The 27,394-nt window shown below is 41.0% G+C and overlaps 1 protein-coding gene across 1 annotated transcript; it reads left to right on the forward strand.

The window, feature by feature from the left end:
* Positions 1 to 2,626: 2,626 nt before the first annotated feature.
* On the forward strand, positions 2,627 to 25,869 carry LOC135701072 (probable G-protein coupled receptor Mth-like 14). Its single transcript, XM_065221782.1, has 6 exons — positions 2,627 to 3,586; positions 23,885 to 24,521; positions 24,585 to 24,678; positions 24,737 to 24,858; positions 24,920 to 25,145; positions 25,208 to 25,869. Exons 1-6 carry the CDS (start codon positions 3,089 to 3,091, stop codon positions 25,527 to 25,529), a joined length of 1,899 nt encoding a protein of 632 aa, XP_065077854.1. The 5' UTR covers positions 2,627 to 3,088; the 3' UTR covers positions 25,530 to 25,869.
* The last annotated feature ends 1,525 nt before the right edge of the window (positions 25,870 to 27,394 follow it).

A 27,394-nucleotide genomic window follows, 5' to 3' on the forward strand; every position in this document is an offset into this window, starting at 1 on the left:
ATTCAACTATTATAATATATGAGAATGCAAGAAAAATCCATAAAGCAAATTTAAGAAAATTATTTAAAAATAATTAATTCTTGGTTGTTTTTTATTTATCCTTTATTGCAGATTATTACTACAAGCAGATAGTTCGATGATACAAATACGTAATCTTAATAGCAATCCACTTGCTATAGTTTCTTTAGGCGAAGCTAACGTCAAATTAGGGTTCATCAGAATTATGCAGCCTGTTGAATTTGATCAATTGGAAAATATAATAGATTCTTTTAATAATTTAGTTAATTTAAAGGCTTATAATAGCCAGTTGTATAGATTACTGCATACTTTTTCAAAACTTAGTCTAGTACAAAAGCGTAGGAAACGCTGGGATAGCATTGGAACTCTTTTCAAATGGATAGCAGGAACTCCGGATGCTGAGGATCTTCGCATCATCAACTCCACAATGAACAAAGTCATACTTACTTACTTACTTACTTAAGGGTCCTGTGCACCACCAGCGGTGCAAAGGCCCATCCTGGGTGGCTGCTCGCTTTTGCCTTGACCTGGGCCCAGGTCAGATTCCTATCGACTTGCTTAATTTCCTTATTGAGGCTCCGCCGCCATGAGCCCCTGGGTCTGCCTCTGCTGCGATGTCCTGCCGGATTTCAATCCAGCGCTTACTTGCAGATTTCGTTTCCGCCCCGTCGAAGTGTGTGGCCGACCCACCTCCACTTTCGCTCTCGAATTTCTGTTGCTATCGGCTTCTGATGACATCGACGATGGATGCCGAGATCCAGTTGTGAGGCCACCAGGCACGAATTATATACCGCAGGCATCGGTTGATGAAGACCTGCAGCTTTTGAGTGCACTCCATCTCGCTGGCGTATAACAACACAGATTTCACGTTCGAGTTAAAAATTCGGATTTTGGTGCGTTGACTTATCTGGTTGGATCTCCATACGTTTCGTAAACTCGCAAAGGCAGCCCTAGCCTTCTTGATACGTGCACCTATGTCGCTCTTGGTCCCGCCGTCCGACGCTAATTGGCTGCTAAGATATTGGAAACTTTTGACCTTCTCCACTGCTTGCCCCGCTACCGTAAAGTTGGAAGGGTTGCCTGTGTTGATATCCAACGATTTGGTCTTGTTGACGTTGATGGTGAGACCCGCCGCAGAGGAGCGTTCGGCTAGGTCATTGAGCTTACTCTGCATATCAGAACGCCGTTGTGGTAGTAGAGCAACCTCATCTGCCAAATCGAAGTCATTGAGATGCTCCATGGTGATGGCTGCCAAAGCAGCCCACGGTTCGGTACACGGTCAATTGCACTTACCATGATCTCGTCGATTACGATGAGAAACAGTAGCGGTGATAGTATACATCCTTGTCTCACACCAGCGACTACCCGGATAGGGTCGGACAAGGCTCCGTTATGCAGAACTCTGCACGTGAAAGCCTCATACTGCGCTTCGATGAGGTTGCGTCTCAGGGCGCCCCACAGATTCTCGTGAGGGGTAGTGCGGTTTTAGAGCAAATTGTAAACCAACTCGGTCGCTGTCCCATACAATTAATCCAACATGGCTGAATCATGAATTTGACATATTAGAACACTTATATGTAGTCACCTTGGTCTCAACCATCCAGTTCCAGCACTATCAACATCACCCGATTCCAGGAATGACAACATATCGCAACGATTGCAAGTGTTTGGTTTGGACTGTGAATTCCTTTCAATATGTAGACGTAAACATTATGGGTTCATGGTGGATGATAGAGATAAATAAATCAGTTCTAGTTGGACCATCTATCAAGAAGGTTGTTTTAATCCGAACTTCTTCTTAAAAAACGCTTACTTAACCCAAGTTTGCGTAACTGGTGCGAAACCCCGTTTCCTTCGACGCATCATTTCATATTGCAAAAAGCTATCGTCATTAAATTCCTTTTGCTATTACACATTATATTTGCACAAAATGACGCAAGTCTTTTGTAATCTAAAGTGATGCATCGATAAAAAAAAACTGGGCTTTGATTTATCAACAAATGCAACACAGTAAATTGCACCTTAAAAAAATTTCATTAGCTACATGCTTTGATGGTGTGTGTGCGCATAGAAAACCCATGTGGAATGGATCGCTTTCTGAGTGTCAAAACGTTACACTTTTTGATTCAATCTGCACTTGCTCTGCTGATAAGTAAATGAATGTCTACTGGAAATTAAGCTCTAGCTATCGGTCTAAAAACTGTCTCTGTGGTCGCCAGACGACGTTCACCTTTAACCATCGCTTTAAATACTTCCCGCCGTAAATAGTTCGAATGATCTACAAGTCTTAGTTCTAATCTTTTCGACACAAATAGAGAGGCAACAAAAGCCGAATTTGTTCATTGATTAGAAAACCAAGCAAGTAACCGGGACATATCGGCAACCGAAGCTGTCCCTTCGGCGGTGCCATCCGAACCCTCACCTGCAGTTTTCGGGCCGGGCTTTTTATCTTTGAGTACTGATAAGCCCTGAGAGACATCATATCAATACAATGGTGTGCAGGTAACCCCCGTCAAGCATACTTATGAAGTAGTCACACGCAATAATAGCCCACACCAAGGAGCCACCCGACAGAACCCCGCATTCTCAGATAGCATTCAGTTTCGGACCGGTCGACTGCTTTTTCGCGCACGCGGCTAACTTTATTCCAAATTTAATCAATTACCAATTTGGCACCCCCTCAAAGATAGCTATTGGTAGGATTGTCAATAACGAGTGTACAGTGAATTACATCACCGGTTGGACAAACGTCTTACAAGTGTGACTTCATAACCTTCCTAGGAGAATTCCTAGGGCGTGCGGCTACTACGTGTTACATTACGTTTTTACTTTCGGTGTGGCGTGATAAGAACTGAACCGTCTGCGGTGTCTGTACGGTTCCGCTGCATTCCTAACCAGTGAGACTAATAAATGATCTGGAGAAAATGTGAATCACTGAGACGTCATATTTCGCGTTATCGTGCACCCGGGCGGTCGTGTAAATAAAAGTATCAACCTGAAAACGCGTGGTAAATTGTGCGAAAAAAAAAGTAAGCAAATAGCGAAAAGTCGAATTGCAACATATTTCGGAATGATTACACGGAGAATGATGCCATCGGTGGTGACTGGACTGGTGTTTGTGCTGTTGATGGCAGGAACCGGAGCAGTTTCGGAGGTTTCGGAAGGCAGTGGCAGTGACTTAGATTACGATTATAGCAGCAGTGTGGAATCGGTGGGCAAACCGGTTTTGAACATTTCCAGTGATGATGAAGTGTTGGATCCGATTGAGGACGGCTCCTATCCGGAAGATGACGATGATTACGGTGCTGCTTTGGACAATCCCTTGGCAATGCCATCGGTGGAGGATGTGCTTGAAGTGATCGATAGTGCGAGCGTAACTACTGATGGACCCGGGGAAGAACACATTCCCGATAGTGCTTCCGTTAGGATTGGTTTGCTGGAAACATTCGAACTGGATGCCCAAGGATCGGAGAATGCAACCGAAACGGTCAGTACGACTGGATTGACGGAATCCGCTGGAAGGGCTGTGGTCGATGTCACACCGGCGCCGGATTGCAGGGGCTTTACGGTATGTACTTTAATTGGTATGATGTACAGTTGGTAGCACTTGATGTGTATTGTAATCAAATGAAGACTGATAAGATTGATTGCACCTTTACCTAGCGGATCGATACATTGTAGAACATGAGTAATAAAAGTAAACTTACTATACTGATAACGTTTCAATAGAACGGCGATTGCAAAGGAAGAATGAGATGAAGAAGAAACCGGAGGCTAACAGTTTTTGAAGCTAGCTTTTAGCGTTTCTCGTCCTTGAATTGGGGGATTCCCGAAGTGTTTTCGTAAAATTGGTTCGCCTACAAAAAAATGAAACGCGGTTGACCTTCTAGCGACAAACGTTTCATTTTTGTGTTGAAGACTAATAAAATGTGGGATTTTGGAAATAGGGTGCTTTTTTTCCTTGATTTGTTTTACGTCGATCTTGTTTTTTGTACTGAAAACCAATGCCACCCACGTGGGATGAAATCAAAAAAATGTAGGACATGGTCATTAGCGATGAAACTATTAAGTGTAGCATTTTGATGTCTTCTAAAATGTTTCTTAATTTTTTGAGTACTTTATTTGAGTAGTGGACATTTTTGCTAAAAGGGGGGTATACTGCCTATAATCCCATAATAGTTCAATGTGAGGCTAATGTGAATAGCTGCTCAGCTCCGTTGCTACCCGTTGACTCTCACCACCCCCCGTATGAGATGATGGTCCCACCTCTTACCCCTACAAAGATTTGAGCTGGACGATTTATCTTTAAGATAATTAAATATGGCATTTTAACCAGGTTAGCAAACAAAATCAAACTGGTTTCAGTTACAGATATAAATACAGTTGCTTCACAGCGATATAAATGTGGAAAAACTCAGGCGTCCATCTCTTAGCTCGCCTTTTTGTCCACCTAAAATATTCATAAGTATTACAAGCAATCAAGAGTTAATGAACAATCAACAAAGCATCCTATTACACTAGTAACCCCGCAATCTGATGCTATCATAATTTTCAGCAATGTCAGGAATGCTCACGAACCCCCAACATTTGCCAGAAAACTTACTGCTAGCTCAAGGTATCTTCCAAATAAGCTTCAAAATTGCATTTTTTTTTTAATCAAATGTTAAATTCAGTCCTCTATATCCGTAATACGCGCGCGAGGCTCAAACTTGTATAGACTACTTATTTTTACTTCCATCATCACCATCGAGGCGAACATAAATAGGTTTTGCAGTGCTACAATAATTATTAAAAAAAATCGTTATGACAGCTATCCATATAAAATAATCCGTTAGAGATAACTTCGTCAAGATACATAATTTGTCAAATGTCAATAAAAAAATAACTGGATAACTGTTCAAAAGACAGTTTCAACGTGTGAAATGCAGTGTCTTTTTAATTCTGTAAGTGTTGCTGAACGTTTGATATGTCTAGGCATCGAATTGAAAACATTTATTCCTTAATAATCTAATGAATTTTGTGAAGCACAAGTCAAAAAATGTGGTGTTCTTATTTTAACCGCGTGTCTAGTATTATATCTATGGAAGTCACTTCCTCTTTCAATTCGATCACACAAATATCGAGGCAGCAAACCGTTAAAAATGAACACCATAGTCAAATATACAATTCTTTGCTTCACCGACAACCATTGTAAGGCGTCTAGCATCAAAGTTGAGGAAGTGAATCTATTACATCTCAAAATCAAACGCATTATTTTATTCTGCAAGCGCTGTAATCTCGATATTTGTGTTGCATTGGCCAGAAAAAAATGGAAGGGCAACAGTCTAGATGAGGAGAGATGATTGATTTGCATAGCTGTATTTTACTGGCAATAGTTAAATCGTCCTACAGGCGACATAGAATTCCATACTTCTTGGCAATTTTCTTGATGACATTGTCAATGTGAGAGTTGAACTTAAGTGTGTCATCAATAATCACGCCAAAATATTTAATCTCCCGACCGCGATCAATAGTCTCATCATCAATTACAACAGAGACGTTCTCATTTACTCGATTCCGCGAAATTACCATAAATTTAGTTTTACTTGTATTGAATTTCAACTGCTTATACTTCAACCATCTACTTAGAGAACGCAAATCTTCAAACAAGTGTAAAACGGCATCATCTAAATCCTTAGCTGCAATGAATAACACAGTATCATCTGCAAAAAGATTAATGTCGCAAAATCGTAAAACACGTCGCAAGTCATTAATATACATAATAAATAACAGGAGCCCTACTACACTTCCCTGTGGCACTCCAAGGTTATTCCCCACGGGACTGCAAACAGAATCATTAAAAGCAGTCCGTTGAGTTCTACCAGACAAATAGCTTTCAAACCATTTATATGCAGTACTCGTAATTCCAAAGCGCTTGATTGATCTCAACAACAAGGGCCTAGAAATTGTTTCAAAAGCGCGTTTAAGATCCAAACACTCCAAGTTATTTTTCCACTTCGCTAATACCAAATTCAACGCGGTTTTACAAGAATGACCTTCCCGATATCCCGATTGTTCTGGTATCAACAAACTATTACTTTTTAAATACTCCAACAGCTGGCCTTTAAAAACAAGTTCTAAAATTTTCTCTAATGTGTGCAACATGTTGATGGGACGAAACTCTTTGGCTTTAATCGGTCCAGCAACTTTTTGAATAGGGACCACTAAGGATTCCTTCCAAATTTGTGGCACATGTCCAGTTTGCAATGATTCATTAATAAGGTCCAGCAAGATGTGGCCAATGATATGAAAGCAATCTTGAATAACTCTAGCATTAACATTATCTACTCCAGCCGATTTTCCTAATGAAAAACAAATAACTCTAAGTTCATCTAATGTAATTGGGTGAAAAACTTCAAATCTACAACTACTATTAACTGGCTGTTTTATTTCGTCAGGTTCATCGACCAATTCAAACACTTTCGACAAAATAATGACTAAACTAAGATGCAATTACTTGTTCTGATTGTTCTAATGTGCCATTAAAAGTTATGGACCACGGTTTGCAATTTCTAGGTTTTAATAGGGATTTCGAAATTTTCCATAACTCTTTGCTGTTGTTTTGATGCTGATCAATCTTCCTTTGAACATATTCACAGCGAGTTTTCTTTATCGATTGTGAATACTTATTACGCGCGATTGTGTACCAAGTCCAATGATTGGCATTATTAGATCTTCAAAACTTTGTGTACCATTTGTCCCTTTTCCGTTTAAGACGCAAAAGATCCAAATTGTACCAGCTGTTCGAGTTTTTCAAAGAAACAAACTTTTGCTCAACTAGTTGATTGGTACACGTTTTCAAAGCGTTATTAAGAACAGCTGTAGATTCATCTAAGTTACCGGCCACGAATGGTAAATCCAGGCTCCTCTCAACAAGATTCGAAACAGCTTGCTTCGAATATTTCCTCCAGCACTTCAATTTTACAAAATTATCGTTATCGTTAACAAGGTCTAAGACATTAATCATGATCGGTTATTTTCAAATCAGTATCCGTAACTGAACAAATGGAATCAAAATTGGAATAAACGTGGTCAATTACCGTTTGCTTTAAATTAACGTGGTCATTTACCGTTTGCTTTAAATTAAAAAAAACTCAGCTAAACGCTTCAAATGATTCGAATTATGGTTATCACGCCAATTAATATTAAAATCACCACCCAATATATTTAATTTACTAGAATCAAGGAATGTCTCGAGCCAGTTCTCTAAAACTTCAACAAAACGCTGGTCACTAGAACTGGGAGAATGATACAAAACACCATAATTACCCATCTTCATGCCAACTGTAATGCCCAAGAACCAGTTGCCATCAATAACTTCGTTGGTACGAAGGTTGAATTGAACTGATTCTTTGACATAAATAGCAACACCACCAGTGTGTCTAGAATGTGATGAACAATAGACTGCCAGCGAAAATGGTAATTTTTAATTTCGCTAATAAACCATATACAAAATGTTTATTGCCTCGAAAAATGACCCTATGCAAAATTTGAGCTCAATCGGACATGATTTAGGGGTGGCGCAAACACGTCAAAGTTTGACTTTTTTCACTCTCGAAAATCTCCCAAGGGGTACATGAAATTTCGGAAATCAAAAAATTTTTTTTGGTGCCAAATGTCTTAAAAATGCATGAAGCGTCAAGATTTGGTGTTATCTCGAAAAAATTCTTTTTTTTTTTAAATCGACTTTCTGGGACCTAGAATTTTTTTTCATGAGTTCTATACTGCCGCTCTTCGCATGTCCGTCCCATAGTAAAAATCGGCAAGCCGAGAAAATCGCGTTTTAAGTTTGCTTCGTACCATTGATTCTTATGTGATGGGACAACCAATGTGACTGTCTTTCCAAACTTTTTCAGTACAAAGTTGATGAGTTCATCCAGTATTATGAAAATATGGGTAATTAGCTTCCATTTGCATTGAAAAACTCAGTTTTGACAAAAACGACTATGGGACCGACATGCGAAGAGCGGCAGTATATGGAATATAGAAAATTTATGCGTCGGCTTTTAAAACTGTTCACAATTGTCTCCAACCTGCTTATATATCGAATTAAACCACCATTTAGAATCTAATACGAAATAATTCACTAGGGTGGTCCAATTATTCTTCATTAGGGTGGCCAACAAATTCAAAAATATATGAAAAACCACAACTTTTCATCAGAAATTCCTAAAATCAATTTTAAAAATATCTTGAATTGCGTTAATCTGTTTTTTTTTTGGGAATCATGAGTTTTACACAAGAGGAACATTTGCCTGAAAAGATGAAAAAATACTTGTTTTATACTTTGCCATACATTTCCTTATTAGCCACACCAAATCAGATTTCCTGGTACTCTTATAATTTTTTCGATGAGCTTCAACTAATTGTAAAATGCACTGCTTTTGATCTTCATCCGTTGATAGTTTTGAATTGTATATTTTAACACTCCGAATACGGTGGGTAAAAAACTTTACGCCGACTACGAAGCCTCCGAAAAACGTGTAACGGCAAGTTTGCAATGGCACAACTTAGCCATTTCTTAATGAATTTCAAAAATTTTGGTACCTTTAGAATGCCTAGGGTTTCTAGATGATTTTTAATGCAATAGAGTCGAAAATAAAGTCGTCTACTTTTTTAAAAAGCGAAAAGAGTTGTTACACGTTTTTTTGAAATGTGTGTTTGTAGGGTTTTGCAAGTGGCGCAAGATCTGTAATTTAGATTAATGGGCACAAATGATCACAATTAGCCAGAATACAGTCATGGTTCCTATATATGGATCCTGGAGACAACGGGACGGTCCTCGAAAAATTCGGAACATCCGTAAAAATGGTCAATCCATGATCCTGATCCTAGAGCTCTGCGGTTTTTTTGAAAACATTAGGAACTGTGATATAAACAAATATTTGGGGTCGTGACATAAACTGGTACCTGGATGGCCATGGGACCGTCCTCCGGAAGATCCGGAACATCCGTAAAAGTGGACAATCCATGAAACTGATCCTAGAGCTCCGTGTTTTTTTTAACATTAGGATCTGTGATATAAGAATGAATTTGGGTCATGGACCCAGATGGCCATGGGACCGTCCTTCGGAAGATCCGGAACATCCGTAAAAGTAGTAAATCCACGATCCTGATCCTAGAGCTCCGCATTTTTTATAAACATTAGGAACTGTGATGATAGAAAGAATTTGGGGTTGTGACATAAACATGAACCTGGATGTCCATAGGACCGTCCTCCGGAAGATCCGGAACATCCGTAAAAGTGATCAATCCATGAAACTGATCCTAGAGCTCTGCGGTTTTTTTGAAAACATTAGGAACTGTGATATAAACAAATATTTGGGGTCGTGACATAAACATGTACCTGGATGGCCATGGGACCGTCCTCCGGAAGATCCGGAACATCCGTAAAAGTGGACAATCCATGAAACTGATCCTAGAACTCCGTGTTTTTTTTTAACATTAGGATCTATGATATAAGAATGAATTTGGGTTAGGACCTTGATGGCCATGAGACCGTCCTCCGGAAGATCCGGAACATCCGTAAAAGTGGACAATCCATGAAACTGATCCTAGAGCTCCGCGTTTTTTTAAACATTAGGAACTGTGATGATAGAAAGAATTTGGGGTGTGACATAAACATGAACCTGGATGTCCATAGGACCGTCCTCCGGAAGATCCGGAACATCCGTAAAAGTGATCAATCCATGAAACTGTTCCTAGAGCTACGCGTTTTTTAAATATTAGGTCCTATGATATAAGAATGAATTTGGGTCATGGACCAAGATGGCCATCGGACCGTCCAGTGGAAGATCAGGAACATCCGCGAAAGTGGTAAATCCACGATCCTGATTTTTTATAAATATTAGGAACTGTGATGATAGAAATAATTTGGGGTTGTGACATAAACATGAACCTGAACGTCCATAGGATCGTCCTCCGGAAGATCCGGAACATCCGTAAAAGTGGTATATCTACGATCCTGATCCTAGAGCTCCGTGGTTTTCTTGAAAACATTAAAAACTGTGATGATAGAATGAATTTAGGTTTGTGACATAAACATGATCCTGGATGTCCATGGGACCGTCCTCCGAAAGATCCGGAACATTCGTGAAAGTGGAAAATTAACGAAACTGATCCGAGAGCTCCGTGGTTTTCTTGAAAACGTTAGGAACTGTGATATTAGAATGATTTTGGGATCGTGACATTATCATGGACCCAGATGGCCATCGGAACGTCCTCCGGAAGATCCGAAAAATCCGTAAAAATGGTCAATGTATGGAACTGATCCTAGAGCTCCACGGTTTTTTTTTTCGAAAACACTTGGAACTGTCATATATAAATTAATTTGCAGTCGTGACATAAACATGTACCCAGAAGGCCATGGGACCGTCCTCCGCAAGATCTAGAACATCTTTAAAAATGGTCAACCCTCGAAACTGATCCTAGAGTTCTACGGTTTTTTCGAAAGCATGTGGAACTGCGATATAAGAAATATGTTGGGGTCATGACATAAACATGGACCCAAATGGCCATGGGGCCATCCTCTGGTAAGTCCAGAACATCCGTAAAAGAGGTTAATCAATGAAACTGATCCTTGATCTCCGCAGTTTTTTCCAAAAACATTAGGAGCTGTGATATAAGAATGAATTTGTGATCGTGACTTAAAATGTACCTAGATAGCCATGGGACCGTCGTCCGGAAGATCAACAACATCCGTAAAATGATCACTCCATAAAATTGAGAGGTGGAAGCATTACTATGACGAGCACCTCAACGGTGATGCAGCAGAAAACGAAGGTGGCACGGCAACAGACCTTGGAGCACGTGCAGGAGACGACAGGCTACTGGCCCCTGATCTTCAAGAAGTTGAGGAGGAGATCGGTCGACTGAAGAACAACAAAGCAACTGGTGTAGATCAACAACCAAGTGAGCTATTAAAAGACGGTGGTGAAGCACTGGCTAGCGCGGCACTGGGTAATTGCCAAGATTTCGGAGGAGGGGATATTACCGGAGGAGTGAAGCAAGGTGTTTGTGGAACTTTGAGACGAAGGCGGAAACGTACATCAGACTGAAGGCTGAAGCTAGGTGGATTGGACTTACCATCAACGCATTAAACACAAAATACATGAAAGGAAGAGGTTCTAGGGAAGACAATGTTAGCCTCCCACCCCGAGTTCAGATTGACGGTGACGAAATCGAGGTGGTCGATGAGTTCGTGTATTTGGGCTCACTGGTGACCGTCGAAAATGATACCAGCAGAGAATTTCAAAGACGCATTATGGCAGGGAATCGTGCCTATTTTGGACTCCGGAGGACGCTCCGGTCGAATAAAATTCGCCACGAATTTGACTATCTAAAAGACGCTGATTAGACCGGTGGTCGTCTACTGCCACGAGACCGTAACTATGCTCGTGGAGGACAAACGCGCCCTTGGATGACGGAACGTGGAGGAAGCTAATGAACCAAGAATTGCACCAGCTGTTGGGAGAACCATCCATCGTTCACATTGCAAAAATTGGGCGACTACGGTAGGCTGGGTATGTCGTAAGAATGTCGCACGACGACGCAGTGAAAATGGTTCTCGAAAGCGACCCAACAGGAACAAGAAGAAGAGGCGCGCAGTGGGCAAGGTGGATCGACCAAGTAGAAGGCGACCTGTGGACCCTTCGCAGACTACGAGGCTGGCAAAGTCTGGCCATGGATCGAGTAGTGTTGATACGACTTCTTCGGACAGCAGAGGACAACAAGGCCTTAGCCCGATTGCAAGCCATAAAATTGACCCAAGAACGAAAAACCGTGGAACTGTGATATTAGAATGAATTTGGAGTCTTAACATAAACATGGAACCGAATGACCATGGGACAGTCGTCCGGAAAATCCGTAAAAATGGTCCATCCATGATACTGTTTCTAGAGCTCCGTAGTTTTGTCGAAAACACTTCTAACTGTGATATATGAAAGAATTTAGGGTCGAGACATCAACATGAACCTGGATGGCTATTGGAACGTCCTCCAGAAGATCCTGATCATCCGTTAAAGTGGATCATCGATGTAACTGTGAAAAAACCGTGGTTTTTTTTTCGAAAACTCTTGGAACTGTGATTTAAGCATGGATCCGGATGGCCATGAGGCTGTCCTCCACTGTGATATAAGAAACCTCTGGATCACTTTTACGGATGTTCCGGATCTTCCGGAGGACGGTCCTATGGACATCCAGGTTCATGTTTATGTCACAACCCCAAATTCTTTCTATCATCACAGTTCCTAATGTTTATAAAAAATGCGGAGCTCTAGGATCAGGATCGTGGATTTACTACTTTTACGGATGTTCCGGATCTTCCGAAGGACGGTCCCATGGCCATCTGGGTCCATGACCCAAATTCATTCTTATATCACAGATCCTAATGTTAAAAAAAAACACGGAGCTCTAGGATCAGTTTCATGGATTGTCCACTTTTACGGATGTTCCGGATCTTCCGGAGGACGGTCCCATGGCCATCCAGGTACCAGTTTATGTCACGACCCCAAATATTTGTTTATATCACAGTTCCTAATGTTTTCAAAAAAACCGCAGAGCTCTAGGATCAGGATCATGGATTGACCATTTTTACGGATGTTCCGAATTTTTCGAGGACCGTCCCGTTGTCTCCAGGATCCATCTATAGGAACCATGACTGTATTCTGGCTAATTGTGATCATTTGTGCCCATTAATCTAAATTACAGATCTTGCGCCACTTGCAAAACCCTACAAACACACATTTCAAAAAAACGTGTAACAACTCTTTTCGCTTTTTAAAAAAGTAGACGACTTTATTTTCGACTCTATTGCATTAAAAATCATCTAGAAACCCTAGGCATTCTAAAGGTACCAAAATTTTTGAAATTCATTAAGAAATGGCTAAGTTGTGCCATTGCAAACTTGCCGTTACACGTTTTTCGGAGGCATCGTATTCGGAGTGTTAATCAATGCTATACCACGCTCTGCATTATCATTAACTACTTCAAAACATTGAACCCGTCTTTTGGCATTTTTAAACTCGATGGAACTACTACACTGCTTCATATCGACATTCAGCAACGACTTCGGAATTTGGAGAGCTTTGAATAAGTTTTCAATACCACTGCTGCCTTGTACACACGAGTGTAGTTCAATCGTTGAAATATCGTTGGATTCATCAATGGATCTGGCTATAATGTTTTTATGAGTATCTGTAAAAAAAAATCATTAGAAAATTAAATGCAAATGTATCAATTAAAGCATTTACCTGATAGAAGTAAGGCTTCGATGACCTTTTTCTTAACCGGGAGGTCTACATTTTCGTCGAACAGACATAGTCCGATAAGGCTGTTGTCCAAATATTGCAAGTGTGTGTGTGTGTCATCCTCTATCCCTCACCCAGCCGGGGGCTTTGGACAAGTAGAACTACGAATAATTTGATCAAATCTCATGCTCCGTAATGGTGCCCTTTATGTTGTGAAGACTAGTACTTCAAAAAGGGTAACTTTTGAGGCAAGACAGGGTGTCCTCAACAAGTTAAGGGAACAGGATGCACTAGATGTCCACAACAGGTACAGTAAAACATCACATAGACGCCCTAACTACTCAGGGGATAGAAGGTCAAGAAGAGCCACCGCCGCCAACTAAAGCTTGAACCGGGTACCTGGGACTCCCACGATATACCCGCGGCAATGGTCAGCAGACGATGCTCTGTGCGTATTTAGTATGTAATATGTTTTATTTGGATACACAAAATGTTTGAAGCCATGCGTCATCTAAACCATAATTTGCATCACCACAAATACACTTGTCAACAATCTTCAACTGGAACGTACTCACCAAATCACTTCACCCGGGAGCGCATTCCCGATGCTTCCACGCATATTTTTCTCTCCACTCCAACCACACAACAACCAAATATCACTTTTCTTCACTTTTCAGCCCTAACAATAGATCAGCCATTTCGGAGATGCCGAGTAGGTGCACAGAAATCTAATTTTGATAAAAGTGCTATATGGTTTACAAATGAATCCACTGAATATTCACTACGCTCTTTGAGTGATAATAAAGGTTGTACACAAAAAAAATCTGACACATTAAAAACGCTACCATTAAGGTATTTTTGGAGTAAAACTTTTCGTTAATTAACTGAATCAAGCTAATAGCGAATTCGTTTATTATTCAGTTCCGGCTGTTGTCCAAATATTGCAAGTGAGTTAAAATTCCTTTATGTACTGCTTTCGCAACGTCTTCATCTACAGTTCCATATTCCTTCAATATTTTTAACAGGTTCAGATCGTTGTTGGGTGCCATCGCAGCACACGGAGAAAGAAACCAACTTTTCAAATAATTTTTTACAATGAACACACAAAATCGAGCTAGTTGATTTTTAGTTTTATCTGGTAAAGCAAATTCATGCCGAAGAATAAACATTTTCAAAGAATAAATGATTTTGGCCATCCACCTTGCATTGTGGAACACACCAGGAGCTCTTATTTGTAATTTTTCATCGATTTTCCCACTCAAATATAAAATGGCAAGTTGTAGAACCTCTCGGTAATCACCACGGTGGTGTTGCTCTCTAATTTATTTTTCATAAAACTCCAATAACGCCAATCTTTCTATTTCCGAAATAGCTATTTTAAAAAAATCATCATCCATACCTGAGTGGAATGAAGTCTTTTCCAAAATGTGCCATTTTGATTGGAATTCCTTAAAAATCTCAACATTTGGAGACTTTGACGTTTTAAATTTCAGAATTTTAAAAGCTTTGCCAGGTAGCAGTTCATGTATGTGGTGTCTACAAGGAAGGCCTATAAGCTGCCTCTTAAACAATTTGTCCAGGTACTGACACGCACCTTTTTTCTACCGGTGTTTGATGCAGTAGTATCAAAAGATGTAAACTTCATTCTGAAAACAAACGATAAAATAGTCAGAATTCTGAGGTGAACATACAAGATTTAAGATCATACCTGTCCGCAAGCCCCCATTCGACGACTGCATTGTACACCGCTTCTGCTTGTTGTGCCCCCGTAGAGTTTTCGATGGGTGGAACAGCCAATAATTTGCTAATGCCTTCGCCTGATACAACTATGGCCATGCGCTCGGTTTTTGGTAGAGCTTTGGATGGTAATATGTTAGGTAGCAGCTTAGAATCCCAATGTACTGTTAAATTAATATCTGGCTTAAACGACGCTTTTAAATCATGTTGCATTTGTAAGCGAATTCCTGATTTCTGATATGCTTAAATCTAACTCCATGTTTGATGCTATTAAAACTGGGGTAAAGTTTGCAAATAATATTGTCATGACTTTAAAATTCAGTAGTGGATTTTAAAGCATTAAATATTTTAAATTGGAATGCTCGATCGCTTAAAGATAATGAAGACGAGCTATTTAACTTTTTAAGAGTTCATAACGTGCTTATTGCCGTTATAACTGAAACGTTCCTTAAACCTGACCATAAGGTTAAGAAGGACGCAAATTATTTGATATATAGAAATGATCGTCTTGATGGACCCTGTGGTGACATTGCCATCATTATTCATAGACGAATCAATCATAAAATTCTTTCTTTATTTGAAACCAAAGTTTTTGAAACTTTGGGAGTTTCTGTTGTTTCTATTTGCCATTCCAATGCGCAGGCAAGCAAAAGAATTTTCTTAAGGGTGAACTTACCCGTCATAGGTCTAAATTCTTCATTATTGGTGATTTTAATGCAAAACGCTGCTCATGGAATAATGTTCAAAGCAATTCAAATGGTAATATTCTGTTTGATGATTGTTCTGCACGTTATTGCACTATTCAATATACAAACAGCCCAACATGCTTTTCTTCTGCAAGAAATCCCTCCACTATTGATTTGGTCTTAACTGATTCATGTCAACTTTGTAGCCAATTGGTTACCCATGCTGACTTCGGTTCTGATCACCTTCCAGTAACTTTTGAAATATCCCAAGAAATAATTTGTAATCCCAACAGCTCTACTTTCAAGTACCATAGAGCTGATTGGGAGCAATATCGAACATTTATGGAATATAACTCCGATCCAAACATTCCTTTGCAAACCAAAGATGAAATTAATTATGCTCTTGAATCTCTGACTACTTCTATAGTTGAAGCAAGAGCTGCCTCAGTAAGAAAAAGGCGAGGTTAAATTCGATTCAATAATAATAGACGACGATCTTCAGCTATTGATCCGTCTTAAAAATGTCCGTAGGAGACAATATCAAAGAACACGCGATCCTGCCATGAAAGTTATCCGGCGGGATTTGCAAAAACAAATTAAAAAGCGATTCTCTGCCCTGAGGAACAAAACTTTTGAAAATAATGTTTCTAAATTAGATCCGAGTTCCAAACCCTTTTGGAAACTCACAAAAATTTTGAAAAAACCTCAAAAGCCAATTCCAGCGCTCAAAGAAGGTGGTAAAATTTTGATCACAAATTTGGAAAAAGCTCAGAAACTTGCTAAGCAATTCGAGAGTTCCCATAATTTCAGTTTGGGTCTTACTAGTCCTATTGAGAATCAGGTTACTCGGGATTTTCTGAATATATTCTCTCGGGAAAATATTTTTGATGTTTCCTGGGGGACTGATTTGGACAAGGTAAGGTCTATAACTAAAAAGTTTCATAATATGAAAGCTCCAGGTGATGATGGAATTTTCTATATCCTCATCAAAAAACTCCCAGAGAGTACCTTGTCTTTCTTGGTAAAATTATTTAACAGATGTTTCCATTTGGCATACTTTCCTGATAAACGGAAAAATGCAAAAGTTGTTCCAATTTTGAAGCCGGATAAAAATCCAGCTGAAGCTTCTAGCTACCGTCCAATAAGTTTGCTTTCTTCAATAAGTAAACTTTTTGAAAAGATAATTTTGAATAGAATGATGCTTCACATCAATACGAACTCAATTTTTGCAGATGAGCAGTTTGGATTTCGCCATGGGCATTCAACTACTCATCAACTCTTAAGAGTTACCAATTTAATTCGTTCAAACAAATCTGAAGGCCACTCAACTGGAGTTGCTCTTCTAGACATAGAAAAAGCATTCGACAGTGTTTGGCATGAAGGTTTGATTGTTAAATTGAAAAAGTTTAATTTTCCACTTTATATTATGAAATTAGTTTAAAATTATTTAACTGACAGAACTCTGCAGGTAAATTATCAAAATTCCAAATCTAATCGACTACCTGTTAGAGCTGGAGTTTCTCAGGGTAGCATTCTTGGGCCTTCTGAGAGCACTTCGGACCTCTCTGATTTGCCTCAGGGTTGCCACAAATCTTTGTTCGCTGATGACACAGGCATTTCCGCTAAAGGAAGAAGCCTTCGTGTTATTTGCAGCAGACTGCAGAAAAGTTTAGATATTTTCTCTTCTTATTTACAAAAATGGAAGATTTCTCCCAACGCTTCCAAAACTCAACTTATAATATTTCCACATAAGCCTAGAGCTTCGTTTTTGAAACCTAGTAGTAGTCACATAGTCACTATGAACGGAGCTTCAATTTCCTGGTCAAACCAAGTGAAATATCTTGGATTAGTTCTTGACCAAAAATTAACTTTTAAAGATCACATTGAGGGCATTCAAGCCAAATGTAACAAATATATAAAATGTTTGTATCCTCTTATAAACAGGAAATCCAAACATTGCCTGACGAATAAACTTCTAATATTTAAACAAGTTTTTAGACCGGCCATGCTTTACGCTGTGCCAATATGGTCTAGTTGTTGCACTACCAGGAAAAAAGCACTTCAAAGGATTCAGAACAAAATTCTGAAGATGATTTTGAAGTTGCTTCCCTGGTACAGTACTACCGAAGTACATAGAATTTCGAATGTTGAGACTTTAGCACAAATGTCCAACAAAATAATTAATAATTTCCGGCAAAAATCGTTACAATCCTCAATTGCAACGATTAATTCCCTTTATACTTAGATAAGATTTAGTTTTAGTTTTTTAGTTTTAAGCTATCAATTGTTATACTGACATGCAGGTTTAAAAAACCTGTTTAAAATACTGAATTTCCAAGACAGGAACAATGTAAAAACACTTAGATATATATCATAACAATTAAGGCTGGTAAGTTACTTTAGTAACTGGAGCACCTAGACTAAAATGAAATGTAATTTGATTTGAATTTGGAACAAATAAAGAGTTAAAAAAAACCTAATAATTCTACTTTGAACTCAAACAATGGACTTTGCGTTGTAGTCAAAACTTTATAATAATACTTCCAAAAACTCCATTGGAATTTGTATCTTACATACCTTATTATCTCTAGAATTCATTCTGAAATTTCCTCTAAACTTCTTTGGAACTTTCACCAAAATTATCGAATGAGTTCTTCAAAGTGATTGTATCCGGAAAATGTAGTAGTTGAGAAGATTACTATTTTCTAAAGAGAGGATACATATATATTTTTTCCCGGTTCATCATCGAAGTTCCTGGACTTCTCCCGGTGATTTAGAAATTCCGGCTTTTACCCGATTTCCCGGTTCACCGGTCACCCTGTGTCCAGTAAACAATAGGTCCATCTGAATAACATTACTAGAGATAGCAATCTCCCATCTAGTCGAAACACAGAACACGAAACTAACTCAGAAAGTGAGTAACCTTTGCTCATTCGCAAGGATACATTTCCAAAAGCGTTGGTCACTCAGCGCATGAGTAACCTACGTAAAAGTGGTTCACTCTCCGAATAACATTCGTTTTCAGTGAATGTAGACTGCTTAAGAAAGCCTTTTGGATCAAATGTTACTGGCGCTGCATGTTGAGTATATCCTGAACTAAGAGGCAAATCATGCGATAGGTATTGTCCATCCGAATAACTTCACTGAATTCATAAACAGTGCTGTCAAGTTAAAACATGGAATTTGATGCAAATTGCACACTTTGTATAACTATCCAATATCCAATTTCTAGCCGAGATGGCAAGCTAAATACATTAAAAACGAATATTACTCAGAGAATGAGTCTCTTTTACTGATACAGAATACCCCTTTGTGGTGTGTGTTTTATTTGAATTGTAAAAAGTGAAAACCTACCTAACTACGAGTATAACTTAACCTAACGTGCTAGATCACGTATGATCTGATGATTAGATCTCAGACAGAAGTCTCTGAACCTTTCCAGTATAAATACTCTCCGTTCTTCTAGTGTCTGAATTCCAGCCAGGAGGTGGATCTCAGAATTTCTAGTCCGCGGGGGACTGTTTAGGACCATTCTAAGGATCTGTGATGGCATTTGGCGCAACTCAATCTGGGAGCATCCTGTATTCTATTACGGGAAGGATGATTTGTTTGTAGACAGCAAGCTTCTTTTCAGGAATAAAGTAGACCTGTTGGTGAGTGGATAAAGTGAACATATCAAGATGTTACACTTGGTTTTGGTTTTGTCAACGTGCTCCCTGTAAATCAGCTTGCTGTCTAGTGTTAATCCGAGGAAGACTATCTCTTTCGACCATTCCACCGCTGTGCCGTTCATGCAGATCTTATTATTCACGGACGGAACAAATCTAGGAGATTTTGAGTGTTGAAAGATGATGACCTGGGTCTTTGCCGCGTTGATACGGATCTTCCAGCTGTTGAAATATTCAGACAGGACGTCCAGGTCTCTCTGAAGTTTGGCAGTTAGAGATCCGACGATGGATGTGTCATCTGCGAACAGATACAACGATCCACCATCAGGGAGAGCCGGCATATCGGAGGTGAACAGGTTGAATAGGATGGGGCCAAGGATGCTTCCTTGTGGAACCCCGACACCGATGTTGAAAGCATCCGATGTGATACCATTCAGAGAGACTCGGAACGTCCGATAGATAGTTGTTAATTATCTCCACTAGGAAGATTGGAAGACCATACTGCTGCAATTTCAAAACACCAGGCCATCATGCCAGACTTTGTCGAACGCAGATGTTTTCGAAACAGACTTGTTCCGTCTGAGAATATGTGTTACGCGAGTCAGCTGGTGAACGGTCAAACGACCTTTCCGAAAACCAAACTGTTCCTCGAGTAACAAGCTATTTTCTTCGGCAGCCGGTGATAGATTGCTCTTTCGAACCGTTTTTATAACCCTGAGAGAAGGCTTATTGGTCGATAACTTGAAGGAGAGGACGGATCCTTCCCAGGTTTCCGGATGGGTATGACTTTAGCTGACTTCCAGCACGAGGGGAAGTAGCCATGTCGGAGGCACAGATTAAAAATCAGTTTCAGATGGTTGTAGAATGTGGAACTCAAGTGTTTGAGTTCCAGATTCAGGATGTTGTCGAAACTTGGGCCATCATGTTTTGAGATGATTTGATATAGGCCAACCGTTCGTCAGCCATAATCTCGGATTCCTCGAGAAAAAGATTGGGAATCTGATGGAGGTTGGTTGCGTTTTCAGCAACCTCAGCTTCGTGAGGGCTGACGATGTTTTGTCCGATATTATGGGAGCTGACGAAGTGTTGACCTATCACGGCAGCCTTCTCTTTAGGAGTTATCAGATGAACCACTGGGTTGCCGGGACTATCCAGTGGGTTCAGTGGTGGAATAGGTCTTGGCTTATTTTTAAGAATGTTGGTTAGTTTCCAAAAGGGCTTAGCACAATCTGGGAGAGAGCGGATACTGTTAGCAAAGTTCTGATTTCAGAGGTGCACCATCCTGGCTTGGATGGTTTTTGTTAGACGATTACAGTGGGTCTTAAGGACAGGAAGACCACCCAAGTAACCACCAAGCCCGCTAACTACCCGATAATCGCCTTTTTTGCGATATAAGTTAAATATAGGGTTTCCGAACATTATATCAGTCGTTTAGCAGCCTTATATACCAAAAAGGGCGATTAACGGCCTTGTTGGTTACTTGGGCAGAGCGTTGGTACTGCCTTCGGATGGTGTTACGGAGTCTTTTAAGGTCTTTGGTAGATCTTTCAAGGTTCAGAGTATTACTCACCTGTCTGGATACTGGCACGTGTTGCTCCCTGGTCCGGGAAATCGCTTCATCAATGGAGCGCAGACACCGGTCGATGTCGTCGGTCGTTTCCGGGTGGACTGCGACCATTCTACCCGATGATAGTTTCGCCGTGATGCTTGGAACTTGTTGATTGAGGAACCCACTTCAGCCACCACCGGATAGTGGTCCGAGCTGAGTTTCTGATACGCGACAGGTTGCGAAATGTTGTTGCCCATGTTGCTGATGTAGATATCGATGGTGGCGTGAGCACCGGATCTACTCAACCGGGTGGGAGTGTCCGGACTCAAGATGTTGTACTGCGCTTCCTGCAGCTCGTTATTCAGGATGCTAACGGTTTGATTGCGCCGACTGTTGACCCAAGCTTGATGTTTGGCATTCAGGTCGCCAGCGATGATGTATTTTTGCAGCCGCCGAGTCAGCTTAATGATATATCGTCGAAGGTCCGCTGCCGACCCATCCCTGTTGTTGACTTGTTTGGGGCAGTAAGCCGCAATGATGGTTATGGGGCCCAGCGATGTGCCAACTTCAACTCCGATGGCTTCGATATTTTGAGTGGAAAATACGGCAGCAGGTGGCAGCTGATGTTACGCCTCACAGCAATGGCTACTCCCCCTCCTCTTGCACTGGTTCTGTCGAGTCTCAAGATTCGAAAGTCCGATAGGTAAATGTTGACTTCCGGCCTTAGATGGGTTTCGGTGATGATGGCAATGTCGATCTCCTTGGCGTTAAGGAAGTCAAGTAGTTCGATATGCTTGTTCTTCAGCGAACAAGCATTCCAATTTGCAATCTTTATAACTTCACGGTCCATACTTAGTGACAAGGGGCAGGTCAGCATGTAACTCTGCCACGAGTGTCATAAGTTCCTCCGAGGTGTCGATGGACTCATCTCACACAGCACTGGCATACGATAAACCAGGGGCAGTGGAGGGACCTTGGTTTGGCTGGGCCGCTACAGCAGTGGGGCGATGCTGGGCTGATCGACTGGGGGTCGTTTGCTCTTTTGGAGAATACCCAGCGGGGGTGCTAAGGGCTCGTTGATTGTTGAGGGTAAGCGGTGCTAGGTTCGGGACCAGTCGTCGGGGCTGGATTGCGCATGATTATTGTGGTGTCGACCGGTCTGGTTGCCTGTTGCCGCCTTTTGGCGAATATTAATGAATTCCACTCGGTTGGGGCAGTCGCGAGTAGACGCACGGTGGTTTCCACCGCAGTTGGCACACTTTGGCTCGTTGTCATCAGCTTGACCACAGGACGCTATCGCGTGTGTACCTCCACACTTGTCACAGCGTGGCTTCATATGGCAATTTTTCGTGCGATGCACTGCGTTACATCACGGTGTTGAGGTCTGTACGACTGCCAAGAGATGATGACTTGGAACAGATCCCGGATGTTGTCCTTCAACCCGGCAAGTGTGGTGGAGCCCTTGATAAAGTGAACCAGGAATAGCTGGTCCCGGTAGCTGGTGTTCGGCAAGGGTCGCCGATTCATCGGATACACTGCTTCTGGTTGTAGCCCAAGCCGCTCCAGCTCAGCCTTCACAATGGCTGCTTCAAATGACGGTAAACCTCGCAAAAATACCTTCAGTGGCTTCAGCGATGGCAAATCATGCGTGTAAAAGTCCACCTTGTTGTCCTTCAGGAAACTACCGATAGCCTTGTACTCCTCCAGGCTGTAGCACATAATTTTTGTTCCGACGCTGCAGAGCTTAAACCGAGGCTGTAAGTTGTGATCTGTCAACACAGTCCTAAGCTGGTCGACATCCTTCATTGAAGTGAAGAGTGGGGGAATCCGCTCCTTTTTTGTGATGGCAACAGTGTCACCACCACCTCCATTATCTTTCTCGACCACTGAGAACTGGTTGCTTTGTAGCACACGGTTTTCAGCGTCGTTCATTTACGCTCCAGTCTGTGTTCGGGCCTTCTTCGTAGGGCCCCCTACTGCTGATGCGCTAGTACGCTGACGCACCATCTGGTTTTTGGCAAGTTGAACCAAACTTGCCAGAGCGTGTGACGATGACGGCACTTCCACGGCGCCAAACGAAAAAAACAACTCGAGAAGGACTGCGGAATCCGAACTGAACTGAATCAGCAGACGATCATTGAACCGAAGAATATATACTCACTGCAAATATATTGACTCTGACCACAACCGTGTTTCCTCCTTAGCCCCATTAAAATAATAAAAATGCAAAATAATAAAAATTTGTCGATTTTTTTGATTTCTTATGTGTAACTGTAATTTTAAATTTTACCGAATTTTCCAGTTATTGAAAAACTTTGCAAATGTTTACCGACTTCGGTGATCTGAAATCAGTGTGTGATTCGCTAGTGCACACTAAGATTTTGTTTCCGTGTTCGGTAAATTTTACCGAAATCAGAACAGCTGAACGTTCGGTAAAACTTTAACCTTTAAGCCTTTAAAGCTTTTGAATTTGAAAATAATTTGAAAACATGTTCAACCTTGTTTAAATGATCAAAGCTTGTCATTTTAGTAGAGATTTAGTTTCAAAGTAGCTGAAAAGCAATTGAATTGAATTGCATAAATTTTACCGAACAGTTCAGCTGTTCAGATTTCGGTAAAAATTACCGAAGTCGGCGATAATTTCTAAGTGTGTGCCTTTTTACAATGTGCTTTAAAATTCCGAATGATTATTTTATGGTTTAACTCGTCATAAGGGGGTCTGCTGCCGTCAGCACGTCACTAGTTTTGATTGCCACCGCTGTTGATTTCATTTCTACACGCGATACAATGAATCAGCTCGAAGAATTCAATGAAGACAAGTATCACTCTCTATCTATGTTTAAAAACCCTGTTTCAATTTATCAATTGCCAGCAAGACACATTCTGATGACGTGCATTCGACGAATCTAACCTACTTAATAATATTATCTCATTTCGCAGAAACTGTCAACTCAGCCGCAATTCACGAACGGCACGTTCAATGTTATCAGAAAATGCTGTCCACCTGGAGAAAGTTTTCTATTCAACGATAATAATCAGGCGGTACACTGCAAACCTTCGTCGCAGAACTCGATCCAAGTGCAGGCGATCATCGCACAGTTCTTCCAAGGGTGCATCGAAGATCTGGAAGAGGAGGCTCCTCCTTTGGGCGTGGTCTACGGGAATCCATGCGCCGTCGAGGATGGATTGATTCGGTTCAGTGCGAATGCGAACGACAGTTTGTACGTTCTTCAGAACGGATCGCTGCTGGTGGTTAACGAACTGGTCGAGGAGTATGATATCTTCACCACCTACTGCTTGGACGTGGACCGAACGGATGGGTTGCTGAATGGATACGTGTGTTCGTCGGAATTCCGGATCGGGCGGGACATCTTCAAGGGACAGATGATGGCACTGGCGCTGTGTTTAGCATTTGCCATTCCGTTGCTACTGGCGACGGCGTTCTTCTATGTGGCAATTCCAGAGTTTGATGACATCCATGGAAAGGCACTGTCGCTGAATTGCGTCAATTTTGCCATAGCGGTGCTACTGGAGTGTATTTTCCAACATAAGAGCCAGGGAAATGGTTCCACCGATGGTAGGTTCCATGTAGAATGGGGTGATATTCTGAGAATTGACCGAATTTGTTGAAAAATTTCAGATACCATTGTGCTGGCCAATTACACGGACTATTTCATTCTGGCTACGTTTTTCTGGTTGATGGTGAACTGTATGAACAACTGCATTCATGCTTGGTGTGTTTCTTGACAGATTTAGGCATAGATCTCGTGGTTAACCAATTTCTTTGTACAGGTACTTCTTACCGAATGGAATCCAGATTGAAAAGCGTGGCGAGAAACGAACCTTCGCTCTCTATACAGCCTTTGCCCAGTTGGTTCCGTTGGCTATCATCTTGTTAAACCCACCGAATAGTGGTAAGCTGTGATCAACCTGTAAGCATCCTATCAGACATTCTAATCACCCGGCAACTTCTAGATCCCACTGCATTGAAGCACTACTTCTTCCTTCCGATCATCGTGGTCATAGTGCTGAACATCATCAGCTTCTTTATCACTTTCTGGGGTTTCCAGCGGGTGAGTGACATCCAGATTCAGCATTTCTCCCTCCGTGGACGAATGAGCAATGGTGGTGAAGAGGCGAATGCCTTCCTAGCAAGGTTGCCCAACATCATAACGGCGGATGTCGAGAGGGTCAAGTACATGTAAGCTTAAATCAACCATCGAAAAAAAGTGTCTGTCGAGTCACACATTTTATTCCCCACAGGGCCAAATACACCGCCTTGCTGTTCATGGTCATGTCCGGTGTGTGGACCATTACGATTGCCACCTACTACAGCACCAGGACAATTCCCATCCTGTACGACATTCTGTTTGGGCTGCAGGGAATTCTAATTTTCATCATCTTCATCTGCCTGCCCAGACCTTTCCGCACGGTGAAGGCGTGGTTCGAGAAGAACAAACTCTGCGGCTGCCGGCAAGATCCGGACGCTATCGATCTGCGAAGGGACTTGGCTTCCTACCAGGTGAGCAGCAATGGGAACACCAAGGAAGGTGTCCCGTTGAATAATATCAGGACGTCGGAATGAGGAATAATTTCAGCTATATTATAATTTGGTTGCAATTTTTCTGTGTGGTTTGAATTTCAGTAGTTAGTTTATTTTTTAATCGTAGACAGTTGTACTAAAGTAAGATCATGAAACCAATTAATGTTAAGGTACACTCAAGTTGTGTTCAAAACAATTCAAGCAATATTGTGCTATCGATAGCAGTGCGTTAGTAGTAGGCTACGACTTTAGATACGTAAGCTCGGGTAGAATAAATTGTGCATCTGGAAGAGAAAGGCGTGTTTATTTACTACTGTGTAAATCCGATTCCGTGAAGTGAATTCTTAGTTGGTTCCTGTTACGGAGTATCACATCTGGCGACGAATGGGTGGAACCTACAATCCGTATTCCAAAACCATCAAATAAGTGCAACTGTGCATTCGATTCAACATCAATTTTGATAAATACAGTCAACTCTTCACAACTCGATATTCTATAATTCTGTCTGGATTCTGTCGATGCTCCTTTGGACGATGATCTATGTAGTGTTATTTTGATTCTATAACTCGATATGTCAAAGGTAGAGCTTCTGAAATCGAAGGAACTTTAAAAAGCATTATCGGACCCATCAACCACATCCTGGTGTTTCGGAGAAAGGGTCCGTACTTTTAATTTATACCAGGACCAGTGCACTGACGAATTGATATTTTTCCGCTTTCATACGCTCTCAATATCACGCGTGATGTTGGAGCAAAATGTCAAACTTGATATTGATTTTAAGAGCTCCTTTGATATTGCGAGACTATTCACAACGTTTAAAGTTGAAGCTGAGAGTTGAGTCGAAGCAAAAATGATATCGTTGCACATCGTTTTGTTAGCAAGAGAAGGTATAATAATTCTATCTCTTTTTTTCTCTTCACCGATGGCAGATACGAAGCGACTGCTGTCTTCCGTAATGGCAGTTTCGGTTGCGTTCAGGTGTAAATCAAAAATCATGAAGCTCACTTTCACCACAGTTTGGTGAGATTTGCAGCTGATGAGTTTTGATATCTTGATATTCCGAGCTGCGATATCACCGCCTGCAATATCAACCCTTAGCTCAGTCGGTAAAGGCACAGCTACAAAGCAAGACCATGCTGGAGGTGGCTGGGTTCGATTCCCGGTCCGGTCTAGGATTTTTTCGGGTTGGAAAATTTCTCGACTTCCCTGGGCATAGAGTATGATTGTACTTGCCACACAATTATACTAATGCAAAAATGGTACAGGCATCGGGAGCTCTCAATTAATAACTGTGGAAGTGCATCTAGAACACTAAGTTGAGAGCACGCAATAAGCTAATATGCCATACGCAATAAGCTTGAAATGCGAGGAAGAAGAAGAAGAATATCAACCGCAGTTGTTTGCATTTTAATTTTTGTGTACGACGCGTGACCTTGATCTTTGGTGAGATTTGATTTTTTGATATTTTCCCAACACTGACCACTTGAAAAAGAGAATAACCGGAAATAGAAGGATAAATAAGGCTGTCAAATTTTGGACTCCAAAAGTCAAAAATTACTCCGTCTCATGTCAGGAAAAAGAATAAAGAACTAAATTCCAGAAATTCAGGATGTCATGAAAAAAAAACCTGGAAAACCGGGAATTATCAGGGTATTTCATCATTACTTAAGGAATTTTCACATTCGCATACTTGAGGATTTTTCCAGGAACATAATACATGTTATTATGCAATCATTTAATTTTCCTCGATGTTTCATTTCACCCAATGAACTTAATAAATCCTGACCGGGTTTATCGTCAGTAAGTACATATTTTTAATTTAATTCAGAGGCTTGAATTAATCATATCGTCGGGCCATTTTCCACATAGATGCCGCTGTGTCGTTGGTTGGAAGTAATAAGTAATAT

Source organism: Ochlerotatus camptorhynchus, unplaced genomic scaffold (genome assembly GCF_037179485.1).
Source record: "Ochlerotatus camptorhynchus isolate MF236.1 unplaced genomic scaffold, CSIRO-AGI_Acam_v1.1 ptg000149l, whole genome shotgun sequence".
In the NCBI taxonomy this organism is placed as follows: Eukaryota; Metazoa; Arthropoda; class Insecta; order Diptera; family Culicidae; genus Ochlerotatus; species Ochlerotatus camptorhynchus.